The following is a 20,737-nucleotide window of genomic DNA, read 5'->3' on the forward strand; positions in this document are numbered from 1 at the left end:
CACAGCCAACATTCGGCCCGTGTGTATGTCAGTCTGTCCGACAGAAGTTGGCCGTTCGGAAAACCAGCATCCAACCGACTCCTGATTAGTGCTCTCAGCCAATAGCAGAGAGTGCTGATCGGAGTGTTCTGGTGGGGGGCCGCCCCCCTTTCAGAACACAACAGCTCAGTGGGGGAGATCGCTGGACCAACCTTACATTGTTAGTACAGCTACTCCGACCCGAGCTATCAGTTTTTTTTGTGCAACTGTAGTGTGTACCTGGCTTAGGTGTCTGTTTATGAAGCAGTGAACATCAGTGATCCTGAGGGTCGCCACTGATCACAGTCCATACACAGTTTATGAAACAGATATAATGGGGGAGAACAAGTTTGAACATGTTCTCCCGTCGATGATCTCCGCACACTGAGAATCCTCATTGACTGACACAGAAACGGACAGTTTATGAAGCTGCGATCTCAGCGCTTCACTGGCAATCTGTGTCAGAATTCATCCTCCCCGATTCACCAGCTCAGAGGTGGAGAATCAGGGAGTGAAGAGAGAATCCCGGGGGATCTGAGGAGGAAGGAGGAAGATTATTAACTTCCTTATACCTCGTTCAGACCCCCCAAGACAGTAACCATGCCCCCCTGTCATATTTATGTGTATACATGTATATACATATATATAATGTGTGTATGTGTATATATATATATATATATATATATATATATATATATATAATGTAGGGGGACTCTTTATTTTATTCACATTAACCACGCCATCTGTCCGTGTATTGAGCAGTGATAATTTATCACTGCTTAATAAACTGACATCTCGTTGTTTCTGTTAATTTCTGGTAATGTAATCTCATAAAGTCTCACGAGATTCCAGTATCAGGGGCTGTTCTCCACTGTTTGAAGCGTTTGTAGATCACTTTACTCCTCCAAAGGAGAAGCGATCTACAAAGCTTCATAAACTGGAATCCAGAGGAGAACGAATTTTTTTCACTGATTCATAAATGGACACCTTAATGTGAACCAAAAAGTGTTATTTGAATTGAATTAATGAGATTTGATGCTAAAACGAAATCTCTACTTGACTTTTACAGCAATTCTGATTACATCCATGTTGAAAGACATCAATGCTGAAGAAAAAGATACCATTACCTTTGAAGTGACTGTAAACCATGAAGGCATCACTTATAAATGGTTGAAGAATGGTGTTGAAATCAAATCTACAGACCGCTGCCAGATAAAAGCCAAACAATATTCTCATTCTCTTACTATTAGAAATGTTCACTTTGGTGATGCTGCAGAATACAGCTTTGTTGCTGGAAATGCAGTCTCTAAAGCTACCTTATATGTTGAAGGTATGCTATTTTTACAAATGTAAAACTTTTAAACATTGTATCTTTCTTTTTATAAATTATGATCAATATTAGTAAACTAATAAGCAAAACAAATGACTAACTGTCTATGATCTTGCTTCACTTTACCCACAAACATCAACTATTTTGAAAATTAATTCTTCTTCTCTGTTGCTCTCTAGCTCGTCATATTGAATTCAGGAAACCAATTAAGGAAATTAAAGTTCTTGAAAAGAAGAGAGCAACATTTGAGTGTGAAATTTCTGAACCTGACTTGCTTGTTCAGTGGATGAAAGATGGCCAAGAACTTCAGATTACTGACAGGTATCTGCCTTCTTTCCACATTTGATTACCATTCTGTGGTAATAAAACAATTACTGTTTAACAGGGTCAGTGCAGTAAAATTTTATTTATATTTATTTTTTATATTCAGGGTGAAGATTCAGAGTGAAAGATATGTTCACCGTCTTGTGATTCCCTCTGCTCGCATGTCTGACGCTGGGCAGTACTCTGTGGTTGCTGGTGGAAACATGTCCACAGCCAACTTACATGTTGAAGGCCGTGATGTCCGCATCATATCCACTCGCAGAGAAGTTCAGGTAATTGTTTTCATAGGCATTTATCAATATTATATTACCTAAAAAAACAGTGCTTTGTCCACATGACACAAGATAATACTTTAATGTTAAAAGTCACATTTTCTAGCGATTGCAAAGCTGTAACAAACTTTTTTTTTTTTTTTAGAATGCTTTTGATATTTAGTTAAATTTTATTGTTTTCAGGCTGTTGAGAGACAGAGAGCTGTGGTTGAGTTTGAGGTCAATGAGGATGATGTAGATGGCCGCTGGTTAAAGGATGGCATCGATATCAACTTCCATGTTGAAGAACGGTATGAGTACATTGTGGAAAGACGAGTGCATCGCATAAGCATCACCGAAACCAGGATTAGTGACAGTGGAGAATACACTTTCTTGGCTGGAAGAAATAGGAGCTCTGTAACACTGTATGTGAATGGTGAGTAATTAATGTATCTCAAAAATGAATATTCATCTTAGTTTTTATAAGCGAAATAAAAAATTTTTGTTAGGCTATTGAAAGGTATGGTTCCTAAGAATAAATGTTAAGGTCAATGAAGAAGCATTCAACTTTGCTAAATAAATCATTTAAAACAATAATAGTAGTGTCAGTTGTTCACTTAATGATGCACTTTAAGACCCATTAACAGAGGTTTTCTCTTGTTAACAGCTCCAGAGCCTCCTGTTATAATACAAAAGCTGGAGGATGTGCAAGTGGAATCTGGCAAACCAGCTCGCTTCTGTACCGTAGTGTCTGGTAAGCCACAACCAACCGTTGCTTGGTTCAAAGATTCAACAAAGCTGTCTCCTGGTTTTAAGTGCAAGTTCCTTCATGACGGGCAAGAATATACACTATTGCTCATTGAGGCTTTCCCTGAGGATGCTGCTCTGTACACATGTGAAGCCAGCAATGATTCTGGAATGGCCAGCACCTCTGCAACGCTTACAGTGGAAGGTATCGTACATTTGAAAATTATAGATTAAAATATATACTCACCAGTTTATATTTTTGGTATGTATTTTTATCCTAGTTGTTGTAGATTTTGGCTTGAATTAGGACATCCCTAAAGCCATTCTTATCAGACCCTGGTTAATGTGGTTTGGTTGTAGTGGGTTATAAAGTTCACCTTTTACAGAAACTGAAAGATGCAAAAAGGCGGCCCCTGTACTTTTAAATGTGCTGTGAGGTTTGTTAAAATAGAGTTAGATGCATTTGTTAAAACATAGATGCAGATGCTATACCTCTAGGCCATTTCTGCCCCTCATGTAGATTGCATTGTTGATATCCTTACATCCTGGGTTAATTGCAGGACACTTCCTTCTAGCATCCGAGGAGCAAATGCACTTGCTGTTTCAAAAGCTGTACATGCACAATGCTTGTTCTCTCTGCCTATACCAGCATCAGCTGAGCTCAGCTTTGGAGAGAGATGGAGAGTGAGCACTCACTGTGCATGCTTGGCTTTTGAAAAAGGAAGCACTCTTGCTCCTGCATTGGTATATGTGAGTGCCAATGGCTGCTGTGTCCTGCAGAATCCAGAATGTAAGGATGTCAACAATGGAGTATTTTGGTAAGTCTGCTTGGGGGACAAAAATGCAGGTTTAACAAAGTCTGCTTGAGCTGTAAAAGGTAAACTTAGCCTTGAGGAAGTCCCTCTTTTCCCTTTTTTTATCAGCATGTGACTGGTCTTTTTTATTTGTTCTGTTCTTATAATGACATAAATAGCATTATAGTGGTGGTCTCTTACATTATAAAATCAAGCTTGACAAAAAATATCTGTTACATGTTATCAGAAATGCAAAGATGTATACACTTGACTTAACAGTATATATGTTGTGAATAATTTTGACTCATTTATTTTAGTTCCAGAAGTAGTGTCCCCAGATCTAGAGGCACCAGCTTACCCTCCCGAGATCATTACACCTCTTCGGGATACAATCACTGCTGAAGGACAGCCTGCAATCTTCCAGTGTCGTGTCTCTGGCACAGGTTTGTTCAATATTTAGTAACAGAATAATAATACCTTATAATTATAACTTTATTATGTGGTGAGTGATGCATTTACTTCAGAATTCATGAGGAGGTATTACAAGTTACTTATGAATTGCATTATAAGATTATTACTTGCTAAAGTCTTATATCTTTTGTAAGGTAATCACATGCTCTCTTCTTTTGCCATAACACAGATTTGAAGGTCTCCTGGTACAGCAAAGACAAAGAGATCAAGCCATCTCGCTTCTTTAAAATGACTCAGTTTGAAGACACATATCAACTTGAGATTGCAGAAGCCTATGCTGAAGATGAAGGCACCTACATTTTTGCTGCAAGCAATTCTCTTGGTCAAGTGTCTTGCACTGCAAATCTCAGACTGGAAGGTAAATACATAACAAGTGTTATTAGTGTAATATATACAATATATATGTAGACCATTTAACAACTTGTGCTAATATAGTCTTTGTCTTTCATTGACAACCAAGTCCACTAATGGAATCTTTGTCTTTAGTTAAAGTATACATATTCTTGTCCAGAATATGGAATAGTCACATCATTTTCCTTCTCCATTGTCATTGTTACTTTCCTTGTCCACTGTCATTTCATTTTCCTTTCTTTTCTTTTCTCTGCTATGCACTCTTATCCCTCATTTAATTACATCTTCTTTATTGTATATATCAAAGGTGCAGTCTTTCTGTGTCACACAAAAGCCAAAACAAAAAGGCAAACGTAGAACTCATTTATAAATGATTTGCTAAAAAAAAAAACATAAGAAAATGTTAAAGGAAATTCCATCATTAGTCTCAACATCAACATTTTTAGATCAATTCAACTCATATGCTGCTACTGCATGGGAAAACTTTGCATATCTCCTCTCTGACATCCATTCAGACCTCAGTCTTTGCCTGATTGCAGAGCACCCCATGGTGCAGAAAAAACATTCCAGTGTGATGAGATTTTGGAAATGCGCAGGTTTTTATTGAAGTTTTAAGTTATACAACAATCATCACAAATCACCTTCACCGTTTTCACACATTTTTACTTAAACGTAAGGCCCCTTATCAGTAAGCACAAACATGCAAAATACATCAATGCATTTTGTAATGATTGCTGGTAGCTTATTATTTCATGAAAAGTCTAATGTTTTTTTGAATCCCTTAGAACTGGACTATTTTCTGTACTCTGGATCAAAATTTTTAGCTATGTTTGCCTAAACATACTTTGTATGATTGTAATTTGGTATACTAGAGTTGCCTCAGTCATAATAGTTTACATACATATTAGTCCATCTTGCTGCAATAATTTACACATTCATAAAAGCTAATGTTTCAAATAAAGTTTGACATGCTTCTTTTTAGGCCTTAAACATTATGTGGATATAACAACCGATCCCCAGTGGCAGATTTCTTCGCCTGGGTCATTTAAGAAGGAAGTGGTTGCTCAAATTCCTGTCTTCATCCAGCCTATTTCTAGTTGTGCTGTACAGAGTGGGGAAACAGTACGTTTTGTAGCAAGTGTTTCCAGCTTGCCAAAGCCAGAAATTCGGTGGTTTCACAACCAAAAGGCCATTCTTTCATCCAAAAATATTGTCTTTCATTTTGATGAGTCTACAAATACTGCTATACTTATTATAGTTGATGCATTCATAGAGCATGCTGGGGTTTATACTTGCAAAGCAAGAAATAGTGCTGGTGAAGTCTCCTGTGCAGCTACCTTAACAGTAACTTCTGAAGGTAAAGCCCTGCCTTCTAGTGCAGTTTATTTTGACACTGTTGTATACACTCTTACTAACATTTTCCACTCTATTTTGTTCACCTCCTGTTTTGGGAAGTTTTCCATTTTACTTGCACTACTTCACCTCTTGTTTTGCTAAGTTTATCACCTACATATTACCAGTTGTACTACAGGACATTTTTTAATCTCTTCACTTCACAAATTTACTTTACCTGCATTAGTATTTAAAAGTATCTAGAACATTACCTAAAGCATATCACTGCAATGTTGTTGGAAAACATTTTTAATTTGAACCTACGGTGCAGTAAAGTTAACCCTATGAGCCAACTTTAGTTAAATTATCTAACATATCCAAATTATTTCAATCCAGTAGTCAAGCAGGTGTCACTCTTACTTTGGATCAATAAAGAACATTCTTTGTCAGAATTTTGGAAAGCGACAACGAAAGAAGATGCAACCTTCTGTGTCAGCATGAATTTCCAATTCTTCATCCTTTGTCATTTTTTGTAAACCAGCATGCAAGTTGGCATGCGTTATTCTCAAGTGATCTGTTTACGTCTTCTTGATCAACCTATTTGTTTTTATCATAAGGACCAATGGACAATTTAGTTGTTAATTTTCTTTTTTTTTTGTTTTACTTGATTACACAGTGCAATCCGTAGTTAGTCAAAGCTTTACAAGTTCTGCGAAAAGTGTAACAGAATCTGTCAGCACTCAGTCAGTATCAGAAGCCACAGTATATTTAAAAGAATTTAAATCAGTTCAAGCAGAAGCTGCACAGGTTTTTGAAAGCGTTTCTGAAATCTCTACTGTAACTGCATCATCCTCAATGAAAAAAGAAGAAAACTTTAAAGAGACCATCACCCAAACTTCAAAAGTACAGGTTTCTGAAACTGAAGCTGAGGTGCAAGAAGACAGTGATGAAGCACCGAAGATACTGCTGAAACTCCATGACATGACTGTGAAGGTTGGAGAAGTAGCCCAGTTTATCTGTGCTGTGCAAGAAGGCAATTTGGAAGTTACCTGGAAACATGAAAACCAAACCATAGAAGACACAACAAGAGTGAAAACATCTCAAAATGGGAATGTTATGTTACTTACTATAGAGAATGTTCAGTTGACAGATCAAGGCACATACAGTTGTACAGTTTCTAATGCCTTTGGAGAGAAGACAACTACTGCAGTACTAACCGTAGAAGGTGGCTATTTTAATATTGCTGTTTTAGTATGCTCCAAATAAGAAGTATGATGGTTTCTTTTCACCTTGATTGACTTTGTTTGGTCATTCTTACAATGAAATACCAAATAATTATCAAACCCAAAAGATCTGTACAGAGGAGGCCCCTCTAACTTCATTTATTTGTAGAATACAAAAGCTGTAGCATTAACTAAACATGTCTAATTCCTTTAGCATTAGCTGATTACTGCATGGCAAATATTTAACTTACTTAGACTGTTGTTACAGTTAGGGCCAAAACTTACTAAAGAATCATGTTTTCATTTTTTTTAATATAGCTTTGGACTAAAGACTAAATTTCTTTGAGCTCCAATACTTTTTGAATATATTTTATAATGATAAAGTTAGATTAGCTATTTATTTATCTGTATATACTGCATATATCTATTATTTTTTTAAAGTTTTATTTCTCAGTTACTTATTCTTTTCCCATAGGAGCCTGAGTTAAAAAAAACAACAGTAGCTCCTTCACACAATTTAGCCATTTATTTATTTTTTCATAAGTATTATACATGTAAGTTAAAAAATGGCCAGTCATATGCTTATAACTTGACTTTACATTGAATATACACAAAGTAACAACAGCAAATGGAAATATTAGGAACCATTGATTCCTTTTTATATACAAATTTACAATACTAACCACTGCCAGAAACAGCCAATCTAGTCAATCTTTGTCTGTACTAGTATGCATTGTATTCCCAAACCATCATAACTAACACTTTCATAAATTTATTCTTGCCTAGCAGAAGAAGCCACCACCAAGGCAGTAGCACAAATAACTATTGAATCAGATAAAAAAAGCTTTACAACTCATAAAGAAATTCAGATTAAGAGTTCTTATGAAGCCAAACAGGAGACCACCATGAAAACTTCCAGCCTATCAATAACTCCATCACAAAGGCCACCAGGACCTGAGAGGCAAAAGAGCAAAGAATACTTCCCCGATGTCATACCTTACGAAGAACTCATAGACTCTTGTGCTGTAGTGCCAGCGTTTCTTGAAAAACTGCCCCCAGAAACTTTTGTAAAGGAAGGCACAGATGTCTCCCTCTTTTGCGTTATAAAGGGCATTCCTGCTCCTTGTGTTATATGGCTCTTCAACAAACTTCTAGTTGATGAGTCGGCAACATGTCTTTTAAGAAATGATGGGTCGCTTTGCAGCTTAAAACTGTTGAAAATTGTTCCAAAGCAGAGTGGCATATACACATGCAAAATAGTTAATGCAGCAGGACAAGCTGAATGCAGCACTCATCTGACAGTGACAGGTTGGCAACTGCATGTTCTTTCCACCTATGAATACTTGCATATCGCTGTATGCAATGGACGACAATATAAAAAATATTTACATGTGACAATTAATTAAATTGTTTTCCACTTCAGTATGAGGCATGTGAAGGCATGTTCAGATGCATTATATACATACACAGCATAGTCTTTTTGGAGACTGACATCCACCTTTGATATTTGGGTGCCAATACAACACTGCACACTTTAAGACTCCTATGGCATGTCTTTTATATGTTAGTGTGAGTGTAACTTGTATGTTACAAGAATGGGCAAATCTAGTTTTCTGTTTTAAACTCTTTTTTTTGTGAAAGACAGTCCAACCGTTTATTTTTTAGCTTTTGGTGCAATTAAATAAGCTCCGTGAAATCAGCATGAAGATTTCCCCATTGCCAAGTTTACCTGTAGCAGCCAAAGCTCTGCTGTAGTTCTTCTCTATGGAATGCATTCCACATATATTCCTAGGATGAATTAGCTAGGGGTTAAGTAGAAGCTACATTAGGGCTTGCATTAATGTAGAATGTATTTGTCTTACATTTGATATAATTCTGAGATTACTATTATTATTATACAGGATTTATATAATGATTGCGTAGCACTTTACAAAATGAAGGTAGACATTATAGTTACAATACAATTTAGTACAAGAGGAATCAGAGGGCCCTAGTCGATAGATGCTTCAGGGTTGCCTAAATAATATAAAATATGGCTTTTATAGGGAGAGAAGCAGTTCTCATTGAAAAAAAAGCCTTATGATGTGGGCTTAATTATGTGTAAACATCAATAAATTACATTTATTTTTGCAACATTAGAAACTAGATATTTTTTGATTTGCTCATTGCTGTATTGTCAATCCAGTCTATGTCTTCAAAAAAGTATAAATCTTACACTCGAAAGTATAAAAAAACTTTAAAAATAAAAATAAAAACTGAAAATATATATTTTTTTTTACATAGCTCTGGAGAAAGTTCTTCAAGAAAGGATAGAACAACAGATTGAACTTGAAGTAAAAGGTATGTTAAAAGATAACTCATATCATAAATGTCATATTGTTTATAAACTAGCTCATGTTTCGGGGAGCATCTGTGAAGCAAAGGTATTGTTTTCTGTTTTTTTTATATATAACAGTATTTTTAACGTGTAATTTATATTTCCATTGTTGCAAAATGTGCATGAAGTTAGTTTCGTAGTATTTATAATTACATTTATGAATTAAACATTTCAGAAATGTCGATTAACAACATCATCATACAACTTTCTCTTAAGATTTTCTACAATTTTCAACTTTTGCATTTTTTGCATGATAAAAAGTAAATTAAAAGGTGGTATGTCTTAAACAGAAATGCACTGTTATTTTGTTGCTTTGTGTTTTATTTTGTCTATTTTTTTTTGTTAAAACACAATGCATTAAATGCCTTACATGGCTTGCAGATGGCATCTAGTACCGTGCATAATCAATGTTGCTTGCTTTTATTGCATAACATAATAATTTTGTGGCTGTATTAGTTCGAATAAACGCCTTCTCATTCAAATGTAGCTGTTTTTAGGAATCAACAGATACAATTTTGTATTAATTTAAAAAAATTTACTCACATCCAAACAAACTTTAGAAAGGGCGTTTATTCTGCTGTCTGCAAGTCAGGTAAGACATTTATCTGCAATTTTAAACCCACTAAAACTTCCGGACAGCTATGCATACACAAAAAAATGTTATTCAAAAAACAATTTTGAGATTTATCTGTCTGTCAATGAAGAAATTTCTACAGTTGAAGAAGGAACATACAGCAAGCGATTTTGGTGTCAGAAACTTTAAAAAAGAACAAGGCGTTGCGTTTATTCGAACAAATATGGTGAGTGAATATTTTTCTGGATTTGTAATTTATGTAGCATGACTTTAGATGATTTTTTAATATAGTTAAAAAAATACATATTTAAATTCAAATATTTGGTGAGGTGAGCTCTTATTAAACCATAGATTTCATCTTTCACAGAATTATTCTTCAGTGAGGAAGCTGAAAATGAAAATGAAAACAGAAGAGCATTACGAGGTGCCTTTTCAGATACAGAAGATTATTTGGATCATGGACTAATTTCGTCTAATCGATGTGCAAGTCGGACATCCTCTATTGGTTCTTGGTCAGAATTCATAAAGCCTTCCTTCACTCAAAAGTTGACATTTCGATCAGTTTTGGAAGGAAAGCCTGCAGTTTTTCGCTGTAAACTAGTTGCCTGCCCATTGCCAAAAATCTCTTGGTTTCACAATAACAAACCTATTGGTAGAGATTCACGTAGAGTCATTAAAACTGAAAGTGAAATGCACATTCATAACTGTAGTTTGTTAATTAAAAGTGTAGATGATCGAGATTCAGGCAGCTATCGCATATTTGCTATAAATAGTGAAGGATCATCTGAGAGTACAGCATCATTACTTGTAGCCTTAAGAGAAGAGCAGAACCCCAAATATTTAGATTTTTTGAGATACTCTGAAAAAACTCATGAAAGCATAGATACTCTAGTTCAGAAGAAAAGGGAAAGCAAGTTGAAAGTTGACCTCAAGTGTGTTGGATCTCCACATGATAAACGTAGGGAAACACAAATTTCACAAAGCAAATATCCTAAGAAAGGAATATACAAAACTATAAGCTTTGAAAAGATTTTTTCAGGTGACAAATGTAAAAAAGGTCACACTAGAAAAGTTTCTGAGAGTGAGAAGCTGTTAGACAAAGAAATACAGACTAAACTGCAAAAGTTGCGTGAACTTAAAAGAGCAAAAAGAAGCAGTTCTATTTGTTCTTCTGATATATGCTCTGATATAGATCTTGAGTCTTTTCAAAGTGAAACAGGTTCAGTAAGCTTCCATTTTGAGAGAGAAAAATATAAATTTGGCACTTTCTCTGAGGTTTTTAAAGATATTGCATTTGAAGCAAAAGAGGTTAGAGTGGAAAAGCTCCTAGAAAATACTGAACAATTTAAAGAGCTCGACAACAGCAGTGCCCAACAAAAAGCACCAGAATCTGGCTCTTCAGATGCTTTAGTACCAGACAAAATTGAACCTTACACCTCAGATGTGGCCCAAGACTTTAAAGAAGGAGAAATTGTTGTTGAAGAACATGGTAAACAGAAGAATGAATGTCAAACTGAATGTAACACAGAGCAAACATTTTCCTTAGAATCGGGCACTGGCCTTCTAACATCAATTGTTGATATCAGTAAGCCAGAAGAAATATGCAAAGAAGAAACAGTGTTGTTAGCGCCTATTAAAGTGAATAAACCTATTAAATCTAAAGTACTCCAAGATCGTTCTGAAATTAGTTATGTGTGTAAATTAGCAAAACAATTCAATCAATGTGAAATTAAAGTTCATCAATCACAAAGTGAGATTTACACTAACATAATGAATGAAATGCTTCAAGATGAAAATGAGGTTGATGCCAGCAAAGTGCATTTGGATATACAAGCAGATATAAACTTTCCAACAAGAACAGAAAATGTAACTGATAAAAATGTACCTGAAACAATTCAAAAAGACAAGGATAGGAACATTACAGAATTAGACAAAGAACCGATTAAAATGTATGAACCTGTTAGAGCCAAAATAAGACAAGGACCATTTGAAACCGGTTTATCCTATTTAAGATGTCAGAGCAATGTGCAAGAAGAATATACCTTACAGAAATGTAATAGAATGACTGGATTTACTCAGAGCTCCTTCCAAGAACCATTCAGAAAAGGTGATGAGGAGAATGAATGTTCATCTAAAGAGCTTCAAAAGCCGTCAAGCATTTTGGAGGTGATGTCATCAACTAACATTGATAGTGTACAGAAAGCTAACAATCAGAATGATTTACATTTGCTTGAATCAGTTCAACTCTATGAACCTATGATTTCAGTATTACTAAGTGAGTCTTCTGAACCTCATATAGAATATGGAATACAAGATAAAAAGCCAATATATCCTAAACTGCACCCCTCATTGGCAGTGACTGAAAAAAGCAAACAGACTTTAAATAAAGAGTTTTGTAGCAAACAGCTGCATTTACAAGAACAACATAAATCAAAACTTAGAGAAAAAATCTGGCCTGAAAAATCAGCAGTACATGTTGATGATCCACAAACGGAAACAGAAATTAATTCAGAACTAATGATTGTCAACAAACCTGTAAAATCTAAGATTTTGCAGGGGTCTTCTGAATCTAAGTTCTTATATTTACCAGCAGGAAGGGAGAAACAAAAAGAAAATAAAGGACCATTTAAAGCGAATGAAATTTCCATTTATGATAAAAATAAGACATTTATAGATGAAAAGGAAAAACATTTGCAGCTGAAAGATGAAAATCCATCAGTTGCAGAAACTAGTGCTATTAAGAGTACTGAAGCTAAAAAAGATGAAATGGATTTAGGAATTAAAGAACCAGTAAAAATGCATGAACCAATTACAGCTAAACTTGTACCTGAGTCGGTTCATATAAATAGAGCTGTGGCATCTAAACTGCTTCAAAAGCCCTTGGAAGCTAGTCTAACTGAAGTAACAACACACCAACAAGTACAAGAAAACTGTCATCTGGAATTTGAATGGGTTGATGAAGCTTTTCAAAAAGAGCAAAATGTGCACTTGACTTTATCTTCTTTAAAGGAATTAGAGGATAAGCAGACAGAATTATTAGCTGCATCATTAATGAGCATTGATGGAGTCCAAGAAAGAAAAGAACCTCCAAATGCATACTGTACATCTAAAATCCTGCAAGAGCTTCTTCAGTCTGACTTAAATCGATCTGTTGCACGTGAAAAAGAAAACGACTTGCAGAAAATGGAACCAAATGAAAGAAAGCAACTCCTTAGAAAGAAAGAATTACAGAAACCTTTTGCTTTGGAAACCAGGGATGGCATGGTTGGAGATACTCCAACCACTGCTCAATTAATTGCAAACAAAGATAATGTTGAATCACAGCTACCACTTTCCATTCAAACTAATCCACTTGATAAAGCTGAAATATTACAAGCATTTCAGAAAACCGAGGAGGCAACTTTAGTAACTCATGAAAAGCAGAAAGATGTAATAAAATTTCAGGAATGTGATGAAGTAAATGGAGAGGCAACAGTTTTAGGATTAGTAAGGAAACCAGATTTACAGGGAGAAGAATTTGATTTTATGCCCATGGATACTAAAGATAAACCAGTGTGTTTAAAATCATCAGATGTTTTATTTAAACCATTCATTTTAAAAGATGATAGATTTCAAAAACAAAATAAATACCCAGAAAGTCTTCAAATGAACACTGGTGAACATGTTTTGTCTGAAGTTCAACAGGAATTTGAAGTTAAAAATGATGAAAATTTGTCTGAACAAATAACACAGCAAGAGGTGTTGGCCAACCAGAAATCCAAAGAAGTGTATAAAGATGGCACTTCTCAGGAAATTAAAACACAATATTTTGCTTCAGAAATCAAAAACAGAGAATATGTAGATGAATCAATTCATCACTTTAGCAAGTCATTTAATGAAAGTAGCACTTTCCCTGTAGAAAAAGAGGATGTGCACTTAAAATTGCAAGTTATTAAAGACATTGAAATCACAGCTGTTAGTGAAATAGAACCTGAAATTAGGGAGGATCTTGATGATGAATCTGAAAAGTCTATGACCCAACAGCCATATCCATGTTCTCCTATGTTTACATGTGATATTGACTCTCAAGAAGCATTTGAAGGTGACACGTGTACATTTACCTGTTATTTCCGTGGTTACCCTCAGCCAACAGTCTCTTGGTATAATAATGACAAATCAATACCTCGCAATGATAACTTTCTAATAGTTACCACAGATGCAAAATCTACTTTAACATTTTCATCTGTTCAACCTCAACATGCAGGTTCTATAACATGTGTAATATTTAATCAATATGGAACTGATACCACCTTTGGAAAACTTAAAGTTAAATTAAGAGAAAAAGAAAAACAGAATGCAGCCGAAACCTTGTGTGAAGTGCTTATTTCGAAACATTTAACGGAGGACGAAGAAGATGAACTTGTATCCCTCTTTGCTAATGCTGAACAAAAACGAGCTTTAGATGGTGGGGATACAGTCAGCTTACAAATACCAAAGGCCACACATGACATTCCTTGCAAATCTGATGCATCATTATCACTGCCTGTTGAGATCAAAGTCACTGCTCCTACTCCTGTTCCAGAATATGAAGAAGAATTGACAGAAATCTTTCAGCCAGTTGAGGCTCCACAAAAGGCAGAATCTCAAAATAACATTCAGAAAATTAAGCACAAATTTACTTTTGGTTTTGATGTCACTACTGATGCATCAAAACTAATTCAGGAAAATGAAAAACAAGCAGTTATCAGTGGAGAGGAATGTCCTGTATTAGAATGCATTATATCAGATAACAATAAACCGCAGATAACATGGCACCGAAGTAGTAGTGCTAATTTGGAGACTGAAAGGAGTAGCTTCCAAAAGGCAGATAGCATGGAGAAAATATATATTGAAAATGTCACTGCCATGGATGGTGTGGTTGAAAAAATCTTTGATGGGAGAGGAGCATCTGAAGGAAATAGCATGAACCAACTACATACTGAATTTTTTCCTATCAATGCAGTAGGTGATGAAGATAGCATGGACAAACTACATAGTGAAGATGTTGGTACTGTAAATGATGTAGTTGAAAACATTATTGCTGATAATACAGAAGTTAAATTAAACAGCATGGACAAGCTACATACTGAAGACATAACTGCTAAAGACAGGGTAGTTAAAAAAAGGTTTGATGGAAGTGCGGAAGAAAATATAATAGACAAATTCTTTACAGACAATCTCACTGCTGTTGATAGTACAGTTGAAAAAATTATTGCTGGCAGGATAGAAGATGAACATATCATGGACAGGCTATATACTGAAAATGTAGATGACAGCATGGATTTAAATATAACTGCTAGGATTGAAAAAGTTGAGGACAAGACACCATTAATACAATGTGAATTGCCAGAATACAAGAAAATTATGGAGAAGGTGGCTTCCTCTAACGAGACAGCTAACCTTGAAAGTATGATATCTAAAGTAAAGGAAATGGAGAACAATCTGAAGGAATCTTCCACCACTGATACTGTGGACACTACTAATGTCATTGACAGTGCTGACATTATCATTGACAAAAAAGTAGACATTTTTGATATTGAGAGGGTTGAGATTAAAAATGCTAGTCACAAAATGGATATAGACAGCACTGCGGACACTCCTAATGTCATTGACAGTGCTGACAATCTCACTGCTGTTGATAGTACAGTTGAAAAAATTATTGCTGGCAGGATAGAAGATGAACATATCATGGACAGGCTATATACTGAAAATGTAGATGACAGCATGGATTTAAATATAACTGCTAGGATTGAAAAAGTTGAGGACAAGACACCATTAATACAATGTGAATTGCCAGAATACAAGAAAATTATGGAGAAGGTGGCTTCCTCTAACGAGACAGCTGACCTTGAAAGTATGATATCTAAAGTAAAGGAAATGGAGAACAATCTGAAGGAATCTTCCACCACTGATACTGTGGACACTACTAATGTCATTGACAGTGCTGACATTATCATTGACAAAAAAGTAGACATTTTTGATATTGAGAGGGTTGAGATTAAAAATGCTAGTTACAAAATGGATATAGACAGCACTGCGGACACTGCTAATGTCATTGACAGTGCTGACATTATCATTGACAAAAAAGTAGACATTTTTGATATTGAGAGGGTTGAGATTGAAAATGTTAGTTGCAAAATGGATATAGACAAAGTTTCAAAGACCACTGAGAAAACTAAAGTTGATGACAGGATGAATACTGCTGAAATCAATAGGACCGAGACAATTGCTGTTGAGAGCTGTTTACTGAAGAGTGAGAAAAAAGAACCTAAAGCCAATGATACTATACCTACAACCGAAGGAATAACCCTATCTCTCTCTAATTTGATGGGAGATGTTACTCAAAACATAAAACAAGATTCAGAGATTGAATTTTTGCAGTTCAAGACCAATGAGAAAGTTGAAATTAAACTTAATGCGGTAAAGGATGGCATTTTAGAACAAAGTCCTTCTGGAGGAGCTGACAAAAGAGATATAAAGAGGGATTTGCCAGTGCCACCAAAAAGACGACACTCATTGATTAGACGTAAATCTAGCATTGATTCTTTAGTGGAAGCTAAAGGTCTGGAACTAGGTAGTTGTTCATCACTTGAAAATGCAGGAAAAATAGACAATAAAAACACTTTGCCGGTTGCACCACAAAGAAGGCGTTCTTTTATAAAGCATAAATCTGGAATAGATGTGGAAAGCAAGGCAGTTACTGCCACAGTAGAAACCATCAGTGTTAACCAGAGCCAAAGCCTTGCAGACACAAAAGCAGTCGATATTAAAAAGGCAACACCAACACCCCCGCCAACTCCTCCACGAAGAAAACGCTCTGTAGTAAAACCCAGACCCACAGAAGAAAAAATGGTTGATCTGCAAAAGGAGACGATAAGCATAGAAACAGAAAAAAGCAAAAAATTTGAATATTCAAAAGAACAATCCCCAGAAGATCATAGAGAAACCCAGAGTGAAAGTGTTAAAACAGATAATGTACAAAATCTTAATGAAATAGAAGATATTTCATATCTTGGCATTTTTGAGGGGGAAGAGTTATTAAGCATGGATTATCTAATGTCAATAAGCAGTGATAATGCTGAATGGGAAGACTCTCCAAAGATATTAGATAGACAAGAAAATCAAGTACTTGAAGTGAAAGAGAATTATTACCAGGTGGAAGATATATCTGAAAGGAGAAAGGAAACTGTGAGACAACTTCAAGATGTTTTGCCCCAATCCCTAGTAAGTCCAGAACTTGAAAGTTACCAACCAGAAAAAGTAAAAGAGAAGAGAGATATTCAGGATGAACGTATAACTTCACTGGAAATTGAAGAAGTAACATTTGATACTGTGTATGAATTTTATCAAAATCAATCTTCTCGTGCATTTTCTCCAGAGTCTGAGATGTCAATTGAAGCTGGTAGCGTCTTTAGTGATGACGCTGTAGAGATAGATCAGTTTTTTACTCCACCATCTTCTGCTGTGCAATCCTATTCTCCATTTAGTGAGTCCTTTCTTACACCAGCAAGTTCGCCAGACCGTTTTTTTACACCTGTACAGCAAATGTTAGACGCTAGCGAAACCGAAAGTCAGGATGTGTCTTCCTGTACTCCTAATCCTAGATGCACTGAAACTTCCGATGTTCAAGAAGTTCATGTAGATTCAGTAAAAAATACAGAAGGTGACAATAAAGAAAAATCTAAAATGCCTCCATCATTTATTAAACCACTGCTGAAAAAAAGGGTTTTTGAAAACAATACATTAAGTTTTGCTGCAGAAGTTGGGGGATTTCCAGTTCCAGAAGTAAAATGGTACAGAAACTCAGTGTTACTTGAAAAAGAGGAAAGAATAAAAATAGAGCAAAGAGGAAATGTGCATATACTAGAGGTGAAAAACATTAAAATGAGTGATGGTGGGGAGTATAGATGTATTGCTACAAATTCTTTAGGAAACGCAAAAAGCTTTATCCAGGTGGAAATTTTGCCACAGGATGGAAAATCAGTTGCTTTACCACCTCCTGTAACCCATCAGCATGTTATGGAGTTTGACATGGAACAACATACAACATCGAGATCACCTTCTCCTCAAGAAATTCTTCTGGAGGTTGAACTAGATGAAAGTGAAGTTAGAGATTTTGAAAAGCAGGTGAAGATTGTAACTCTTCCTGAATTTTCCCTAGATAGTAAAAGCATGGTCATCTCACTTGATGTCCTTCCTTTGGCTTATGATGACCAAAATGTTGCTACTGACACTAAAGATAGTGATGATGTTAAAATAAATTTTGAAGTAAGTGAGAAACCACCTTGTTTTACTCACCCAATTGCAGATGCAAATACTGGTGAAGGATTAGTTGCAGAATTTAAGTGTTCAGTGATTGGCATTCCATCACCAGCTGTGCAATGGTTTAAAGAAGAACAATGCATTGTCCCAGATCCTAACAAATATATTATAAAGCTGGATGGTGAAGAACACAGTCTTTTTATATGTGAAGTAACTGAAGCTGATGCTGGAAGTTATATTTGCAAAGCAGAAAACAATTTTGGAGAGGTATCATGTCATGCTGTTTTAGCAGTAATACATTCAGAAGAGAGATTTACAAAAGAAAAACAAAATAAATCAGAAGATATTCCTTTAAAAACTATACAGGATGGAGCTCCTAGATCTGATATCATTGCAGAGGAGACATTTCCCAATGAGGAAGAAATAGAAGTTGAAATTGAATTTGAAAATAATGGTAATGATGTGAATAAAACCCTTGAACTTATAGCTAATACTGCCAGCACATGTGTAGAAGGTAGTGAGACACAATTGAATATAAACTTTGATGTTTTCGATAAGCCTTCTCAAGAAAGTGATATAGAATTCAGAGCAGAGAACATTGAAGGTTGTCGTTTTGAGTTTCAAGTTACAGAATCTCCACCCAAATTTCTAACTACACCAATGGACTCTGTTATATCCAAAGGAACACAAGGATGTTTTGAGTGTGTTGTTGATGGCTCTCCAGTGCCAGAAGTTAGTTGGTACAAAGATGAAATATTGGTTCAAGGTGAAAAGTATGTACTTAAGGATGAAGAAGATGGTAGCCATAAGCTAATTATAGAAAATGTTAACTCTGATGATGAAGGCCAATATAAATGCACAGCGACAAATAAAGAAGGAACTGCAGAAAGCGTTGCCTTGTTGAAAATTAAGTAGAAAACAACTTTAAAACCAGCTGCAACTTTTGAAGCTAAAAATTTGCACTTTTAAAGCTAATGCCTTATGGTGTCAGTAAGATAATCACTGCCATTTTCTGCTACAGATATATGTATTAGTTATTTCCTTTGAAAAACCATAGGCATTGTTTAAATTGCTACATGTTTTCATTGTAAATAGATATTAACAAAACAAAGTAATGTTGATAATGTATTTACACATGTTGGAGGACTATGACTTATTTTTGGTTTGAAAAATCAACTTTTATTTCTTCTTGTCATTATTTATTATAATTCCTAATACTATTTATCTTCTGCAAATGTGGATATATTATATATTTAACCAAGTCACATTAATGTATTATAAATCAGTGATGTCACTGCATGCTTTCAGCACTAGTGATGTCATTAACAAGTAATACATTATCTGAAATGGCTATTTTACTATGTGTAGATGATGGACAGACATTAGCTTGAAGGAAACCTATAGTAAGAGAAATGTGTTGACCGCCATTGCTGACTTCTCCTTTTGAAAATACTTGTTGCTTGGCTATCATGTTGACTAAATACCTTTGAACGTTTCTGAGTTACTAACACAAGACTTTCAGTTAGTGATGTTCAGAATCAGAAAGTATTAAAATCATTGGATCAACACACTAGCGAAGCAAGCAGCATTTTTCAAGACGTGAGACCAGTAACTGCACCAGTCCATTAATCTACAAACACTTACTGTCAAACACTGCAAATAATTGATTTGTGCAGCTTTTGGAGGATTTAGACTGTCTCCTGGCTGGCTGCCCTACAGAACTTTTTTAACTACTTGTTGCCCTCCTATTTGCGCTTGAATCATTATTGTCAGTCCAAATGGCTCTCTCAGTACATGTTTCCTGTAACAAAAAGCTGAGAAGTGAATGCTTACCCAAAGTGTCTAATTTTTAATGAAAAAAATTGTCATCATTTTTGTTTTTAGGTAAGATTTAAGTAAACAGTGCTGCTTTAGCAACTTACATTTTCTGTTATGTATGAATAGCATAAAATATTTGTGTGATTTTTTTTTTTAAATGTGCTAGTTGTTATTTGTTCTTAGTTTTAAAAAGTCACGTAATCCCATATGTTAACACATGTCCTTGAAAAAGTTGATTTTGAAAACTATTATAGCTGTTGTAGTTGGTAAAAGGAAACCGCAGAACCAAATATCTGTGTGAGAAGTTACTGATGCAAACTTCTAAACTCTGTCTCCTAATTGCTAGATTCTGGGAGATGACATCACTCAAAGCAAAGCTGGATAGTTTCAGCTTCACCGCTCACAAAATTTTAGGTTACCGGAATCTGGTGGTTGCAACTTCCATCTGAGTCTTTTCACACAGATGATTTTTATTCAAAATAGACAAATTGAAATGTTTTTATTTTAAAGCGAACATCAGGATTTATGCTCCATGAATGAGTTTATACATCAACTCTGAGCTTGATCTGAGATTTATTTGCTGCTAGATGGGTAGAACTTTATTGGCACTACATGTAGGGAGAGTGCTAGATAGAGTATACATGTGTTCATCTCACATCTGTCATTACACCTTGGTTTTTTAAATTCATAATTAATAAGCTATATATGGTGGACGTATATGTAATTACTTCACATTAGGCTTATCATTGTAGCTTCATTCAATCCATCACTGAGCGACAGCATGTTGTAAATATTGCAAATCTACTGTATAATTGTAAGTCTTCATAAATTTTACTTACTATACTCT

At 35.3% G+C, this 20,737-nt stretch overlaps 1 protein-coding gene across 50 annotated transcripts in view; it reads left to right on the forward strand.

The window, feature by feature from the left end:
- TTN (titin) overlaps nt 1-20,737 on the forward strand; it is a 348,879-nt gene that overhangs the window by 81,669 nt on the left and 246,473 nt on the right. For all 50 annotated transcript variants that reach the window (XM_073633763.1, XM_073633783.1, XM_073633784.1 and 47 more), the window contains exons 34-41: nt 1,088-1,348; nt 1,528-1,669; nt 1,779-1,944; nt 2,128-2,359; nt 2,591-2,875; nt 3,782-3,907; nt 4,105-4,293; nt 9,125-9,181. In XM_073633763.1, the coding sequence (XP_073489864.1) occupies nt 1,088-1,348; nt 1,528-1,669; nt 1,779-1,944; nt 2,128-2,359; nt 2,591-2,875; nt 3,782-3,907; nt 4,105-4,293; nt 9,125-9,181 (1,458 nt within the window). The remainder of the gene's footprint in view (nt 1-1,087; nt 1,349-1,527; nt 1,670-1,778; nt 1,945-2,127; nt 2,360-2,590; nt 2,876-3,781; nt 3,908-4,104; nt 4,294-9,124; nt 9,182-20,737) is intronic.

Source organism: Aquarana catesbeiana, linkage group LG06 (assembly GCF_042186555.1).
Source record: "Aquarana catesbeiana isolate 2022-GZ linkage group LG06, ASM4218655v1, whole genome shotgun sequence".
Classification (NCBI taxonomy): domain Eukaryota; kingdom Metazoa; phylum Chordata; class Amphibia; order Anura; family Ranidae; genus Aquarana; species Aquarana catesbeiana.